The following is a 6,588-nucleotide window of genomic DNA, read 5'->3' as shown; positions in this document are numbered from 1 at the left end:
CATGTCATGGACTTAGTTCTCTAAGGCTTTCTTGGAGAAGTATGTACCCTACAGCTTGTAGGAGATATTGAGAGATGAGTTCACAATACTGGTGCACGGATCAATAATGGTCACATAGTATGAGTCTCAATTTTATGAGCTCTCTAGGCATACTACTATGATTATACAACATGAGGAGGAGTGGGAACATTGATTTATCAGAGGGTTATCTGTTCCTTTGAGGATGGCTACACAGAAGATGGTTACATCGAGTTGTTCGTTCTTGAAGATAGTAGACCACGCCCATACGATTGATGCTATATGTCGTGAGGCCTATGGAGGCAGAGATAAGAGGCCTCACCCCGAGGGTAGTTTCAGTGGGTGTCAGTCATATGGTAGGGGTTCTTTTGGGAGAGGCTATCCACCACAGTATCCAACTAGTAGACCAGTATAGGCAGCCTTACATCTTACCAATGGTGGATCAGCAGGTGTTGGCATTCAGAGCTGCCAGACTTTGGGTCAGTCTTCTAGGGTCAAACTTCTAGGTATTTAGGTCATGGTGGATATTCAGGTTCAGTTGGGACATTACAAGGGGTTTTATTGATAGGGCCATGTTATTAGTGCGGTGTGATAGGTCAGTTTGCCAGGGAGTGTCATACTATTGGCCACTGCAGATGCCAGATGTAGCCAGTTCAGGCCCCTAGGGCCCCAGTTCAGCACCTAGAGAAAGTGTGCATGGTGGTAGAGGTGAGTCTTAGGGTACTAGGGGTGGTCCTCAGTGAAGGAAGGACGGGTGGTTGAAGTGGATGCAATCACATGTATGCTTTTCCAAGTAGGTTAAAGGCAAAGACATCCGATGCCATCATCACATGTATGATCTCTGTCTCTCATCAGCCTACCTATGGTTTATTTTATCTGGGGTCCACTTACTCGTATGTGTCTACTCATTATGTTACTCGATAGGATTTTTTATGTGAGCCATTTCTTATGCATATATGTGTTGCTACCCCCGTAGGCGATTCTTTAGTAGTGGATCGAGTGTATTGATCCTATATGGTGACTATTATGGGGTATGATACTATAGCATACCTGATTGTGCTAGATATGGTGGACTTTGACTTGATTCTAGGCATGGATTGGCTGTCTACTCATCATGCTATTTTTGATTACTTCTCCAAGATCATTACTTTGTGTATGCCTGGCATTCCTTGGGCTGTGTGGACATGTGCAGTTAGTCATGTATCATCTGATACGATTTCCTATCATAGGGCTCAGCAATTAGTGGGAAAGGGGTGTCTAGCCTATCTTTTAGTGAAACTAGTGCTGACACTCTTCTATTGATTCTATTTTGGTGGTCTGATAGTTCCTTGATGTATTTCCCACTGATTTACTTGGCCTTTCTCCTAAGTGTGATATTGATTTCGACATTAATGTTGAGCCGGGTACATAACCACTATCTATTCCACTATATCGGATAACTCCTGTTAAGTTGAGGGAGCTTAAGGTACAGCTCCAGGACCTTTTGAGTAAGGGGTTTATCAGGTCCAGTGTGTCTTCCTGGGGTGCTCTTATTCTATTCTTGAAAAAGATGGATAGTACCTTGTGCATGTGTATTGATTACAGGTAGCTAAATAAGGTGACCACCAAGAATAAGTGCTCGATTCCACAGATTGATGACTTATTTGACCATCTGCAGGGTCCAGCAATGTTCTCTAAGACATACTTGAGGTCAGGGTATCACCAACTGAGGATTAGGGAGTCAGATATCTGTAAGACTGCTTTCAAGACTCGATATGGTCACTATAAGTTCTTAGTCATATCTTTCAGGTTGACTAATACCCCTGTAGCATTCATAGATTTTATGAACCATTTGTTCGGGCCCTACTTGGACTCCTTTGTCATTGTATTCATTGATGACATTTTAGTCTACTCCAGGAGAAGAGAGCAGCATGAGCAACACCTGAGAATAGTACTTCAGACCTTGCAAGATCAACAGTTGTATGCCAAATTCACTAAGTATGAATTTTAGCTTAACTCTGTGGTATTCCTAGGGTACATGGTGTCCAAGGATGAGATTATGGTAGGTACGGTGAAGATAGCGGCAGTTTGTGATTGCGCTAGGACTACTTCTTCTATCGAGGTTCATAGTTTCATTGGGTTGGCAGGGTATTACAGACGGTTTGTGGAGGGGTTCTCTTCTATTGTAGCTCCTTTGACCATACTGACTCAGAAGAATGTTCATTTCAAGTGGTTTGACGAGTGTGAGTCAAGCTTTTTGAAGCTCAAGAACTTGTTAACTTCAGCTTTGATTTTTACTCTTCTTGTTGAGGGTTAGGGATTTATAGTGTAATATGTTGATTCATGTATTATCTTGGGTTGCATTCTAATGCAGCAGGGTAGGGTTATTACGTATGCTTCCATGCAGCTAAAGGCACATAAGTGGAACTATCCCACATATGATTTGGAGTTGGCGGTAGTAGTCTTCGCATTGAAGACTTAGAGGCAATATGTGTATGGAGCCCATTGTGAGATCTACACAGACCACCATAGTCTTCAGTACATATTCAGTCAGAAGGACCTTACTTTGAGATAGCGCAGGGGTTGGAGTTACTGAAGGACTTTGATGTCACTATTCTCTATCACCCGGGCATGGAAAATATAGTAGCAAATGCTTTGAGCTGAAAGGTGGTGAGTATGGGGAGTTTGGAATTCTTATTAGTTGAGGAGCTACCTTTAGCTTCGGACATTTAGTCCATAGCTAACCAGATAGTTCATTGATATTTCTGAGTTGGGCAGGGTACTTGCTTGTGTTTACGCTAGGTCTTTATTAATGGAGAAGATTCAAGCATAGCATTTTGAGGATCCACAACTGAGGGTTATTCATGATAAGGTACTCAATGGGGAGGCTAATAAAGCGGCCTTAGATCTGGAGGGCATTTTGAGGGTCGAGGGCCGTATCTATGTTCCTAGAGTTGGAGATCTAGTTAGGGTCATCCTTGAGGAGGCCCATTATTCTAGATATTCCATTCATCCCAGTGCGGAAAAGATGTATCATGACCTACTGCATCATTACTAGTGGTGTAGGATAAAGCGAGACATTGCAACTTATTGTGGCTTGAACTGTCAGCAGGTCAAGTTCCAGATTCAGAGGCCAGGTGGTTTGACCCAGCGACTACCCATTCCAGAATGGAAGTGGAAGCGGATAGATATGGACTTTGTAGTGGGTTTACCATATACCTTCCGAGGTTTTAATTCTATTTGGGTCATTGTAGATCGATTCACCAAGTCTGCTCACTTCCTATCAGTCCATACTACCTACACATCATAGAAGTTGGCTCAGATTTACATCTGAGATATTGTCCTATTTCATGAGGTGCCAGTATCTATCATTTTAGACCATGGTACTCAGTTCACTTCGCATTTTTGGGGGTATAAATAGAGAGAGTTAGGTACTCAAGTCAAAATCAACACAATGTTTCACCCCTAGATCGATAGCCAGTCATAGAGGACCATTTAGGTCTTGGAGGACATGCTACGGGCTTATGTTATTCATTTTAGGGGTCAGTGGGTTCAGTACTTGTATTTGGCACAATTCGTATATAATAATATCTACCATTCTAGCATCATGATGGCATCTTTTGAGGCATTATATGGTAGGAGATGTCGTTCCCCAGTGGGCTGGTTTGATGCCTTTCAGGTTAGGCCTTGGGGAACTGATTTGCTGCGTGAGTCGATGGACAGAGTTTGTATGATTCAGGAGAGGCTCCGTACTGCCTAGAGTAGGCAGAAGAGTTATGTTGATCGGCTGGTATGGACTTTGGAGTTTATGGTTGGAGATCAAGTATTCCTCCGAGTATTTCCCATAAAGGGCGTGATGAGATCGAGAGGAGGGGTAATTCTCCAAAGTTCAGAACCAGTTGAACTGCTGGTGTAGAGGCTTTTGCTCTTCGCGTTCGTGACCTAGTGGTCCCCGATCGCAAAGGTCTGAGACCCTATGCATCGTGATTGTGTGATTGATCATCGCAATCGCTATGGGTTAACTGGATCACACCTCACAATCACGAGGCCCAGCTCCCGATTGTGATGAACAAATTAACTGGCTTCACTAAATTAAAATACCTATTTCTAGAAGCTAAGTCCTATTTTGGGACTTAGTAATTTTGGGATTTTGAGAGCTTCTCTTGGCCATTTTTGATCATTCTTGCTCAGGTGTATTGGAAATTCTTGCGGAGACATTCCGAAACCCTTTCCCTTCCTAAAAACCTTGTAATTTTTGCGTAAGTTTTGTTGTTTCTTGCATTTTTGAACTATTTTAGGGCTTGAATTTGGTGGGGCTGTTTGAGCCCTTCCGGTGTTCGAAATATGCCCATCTTTGGGGCATAAGTTTCTTGAGTTATTTGGGATCTTTAACGGAGTTGGTTTTTAGATTTTGTGCGCAGGAACCAAAGTCGAATATTGACCCAATTTTGATTTTGCTTTCAATTATGGTAGTTTGGTATTGCTGGCTTTGTTTTGATGAGTTATTCGATAATTTGATAGAGTGGCATTGTTTGAAGGTGGTCCCGCAAAGGAAAGGCTCAAGTTTAGCAGTTGAGGTGCGGTTCTGATTTGAGGTAGGTTATGGCTTACTCTTGTTAGACTTAACTTGGTTAGAATTGGTATATTTTGAGTAGTAATAAATTATTAGGTTGATGACCTAAGAGTTGATATCCCATTGAGAAATTTGGAGTCGATGATCATCGTTAGTGACTAATTTGGGGTGTTCACCATTGGATCTTTAGTCTAGGTGATTTCTTGATTTGTTTTTCATCGCTTAGTATCCTTAGACCTCACTTCTAGGTGATTTGGACTTAGGATGCCACAATTTGACTTGCTTGGTTTCGGCTGCCACTTGTTGTAAATTTTGGCTTATACTTGTGTCGTGTTTGTCTTGAATATTGAAATATTGGGTCCAAGGCCATGCTTTCGGAATACCAGAGTCTCAGGTTAGTGATTTGGACACCTTAGAAGGATTTTTACTTGGCTTGAGTGATATATGTTTGAGACATACTACTTGGATTAATTTGCCTTGCCGGTGTTAAAAATCTTTTTAAAAGAAACAACAAAATGATGAAATCAAGACTTTTGGTAGAATGAATAAGGGTAAGGACTTTATTAAGGAAATACCGGTGATATTTTATTTATGGCATTTCATTTTGAGAAGCTCGAGGTTTGCATTCCGGGTGGCCCGTTGATACAGATTTTGAATTATTATTATTATTATTGTTACTATTATCATTGAGAAGCTCAAGGTATGAATTTCGGGCGGCCTTCTAATACATATTTGGGTTACTATTATTATTATTGTTGAGAAGCTCGAGGTGTGAATTCCAAGCGCTCCATGGTACTTTTGAGGGAAATACTGACCTATATCCATCATTTTATATTTTTGCATTTCTCTAGTAATTTGTAGATTGAGATTATTAATATGATTACCTGTTTGGTTGGAATTTATTTGATTACTGTATGATTGTTTTCGTACCCCTTTCCTCGTTACTGTAGTTTTGTGCTTCTCTCTTATTACTAGTGGTTTCATTGAGCTAGTTATTACATATATATTCTTTCTGATCTCGATTGGCCTATGACGCCTACTAACTACCCCATGTTTGGTACTCATACTGTATTTCTGCATGTTTTTAATGTAGCTCCCATTTCAAGCTTCCCTCAGCATGCGTCTGATCATTTGTAGCGATGCCAGATTCGGATTTTGGTAAGCTTCCGGCTTTCAGAGAATTGTTTATTTCCCTCCTTTGTATTGACTTACACATGTACTTTTGGATAGTCGGATCTGTATTATATATATACATTGTCAGCTTTTGTCCTTAGTAGCTCCTGTATAGGTGACACCAGGTCCGGTATTGATCTAGTTTCAGTTCATCATTTTTAGTCACTTTTGGGCCTTTTTGTATATTTTGAATCGTATTTACATATCTATACTTTGGCCCGATTTCCTTTGTTATATTTGTATTGCTTCTGCCTCTTGATATTGTTTATTACTTAATTAAATTGAGGTTTGACTTCCGTTTGATTTGGATTTGGCTTGTCTACTCGGGGGTTATAGTAGACGCCATCATGGCCTGGATTCATGTCGTGACACCTTGTCTTCATCGTACCCACATTTGGGTTCATGTGAGCTACAATTTTATCATAACCCAATTTCTCAGATCATGATGGTGCCTACTATAACCCACCAGTAGCCAAGCCAACCCATATTCTGAAACTGCAAGTAATGGGATGTCAAGGCAGAAGACTAGCAATCTAATCTAAAATAGTAAAGGAATAAAAGAAGCATAAAATAAATGGGCGGAAGCAACTAAATATGTATACAAGCAAAAAAGATCTCTCCCAAAACCAGGAAGTCATATGTACAGAGCTGCTAATAAAAGAATACAAGTCTCAAAAGTGGACCACAGAAATAGAGTTGTCTCCAAAAGCAAAAGACAGGCAAAATATATGTGCAAAAAGAGACAGGTAAATCTAGAATGCAGTGTGATCACCCTCGCCTTCGATCACGACCGCAACTGCTTGAATCAATGCCAGTAGCTAGTACACGGACATGCATCACAAAAA

General features: G+C 40.9%; 1 protein-coding gene across 1 annotated transcript; it reads left to right on the top strand.

Annotated features, from left to right (window-relative positions):
* The first annotated feature begins 314 nt into the window (after window positions 1–314).
* LOC129903660 (uncharacterized mitochondrial protein AtMg00860-like) lies at window positions 315–2,314 on the top strand. The gene is made up of 3 exons (XM_055979207.1): window positions 315–497; window positions 1,676–1,748; window positions 2,031–2,314. Exons 1-3 carry the CDS (start codon window positions 315–317, stop codon window positions 2,312–2,314), a joined length of 540 nt encoding a protein of 179 aa, XP_055835182.1.
* The last annotated feature ends 4,274 nt before the right edge of the window (window positions 2,315–6,588 follow it).

Source organism: Solanum dulcamara, chromosome 9 (genome assembly GCF_947179165.1).
Source record: "Solanum dulcamara chromosome 9, daSolDulc1.2, whole genome shotgun sequence".
Classification (NCBI taxonomy): domain Eukaryota; kingdom Viridiplantae; phylum Streptophyta; class Magnoliopsida; order Solanales; family Solanaceae; genus Solanum; species Solanum dulcamara.
Note: the sequence above shows the minus strand (reverse complement) of the source record. Positions and strands in the feature narration are given on the sequence as shown.

Coding starts and splice junctions, on each gene's coding strand:
- LOC129903660 (XM_055979207.1), top strand. CDS start 315: ATGGAGGCAGAGATAAGAGGCCTCACCCCGAGGGTAGTTTCAGTGGGT. Junction 498..1,675: donor TCAGAGCTGCCAGACTTTGG/GTCAGTCTTCTA, acceptor GACCATCTGCAG/GGTCCAGCAATGTTCTCTAA. Junction 1,749..2,030: donor GATTAGGGAGTCAGATATCT/GTAAGACTGCTT, acceptor TGGTATTCCTAG/GGTACATGGTGTCCAAGGAT.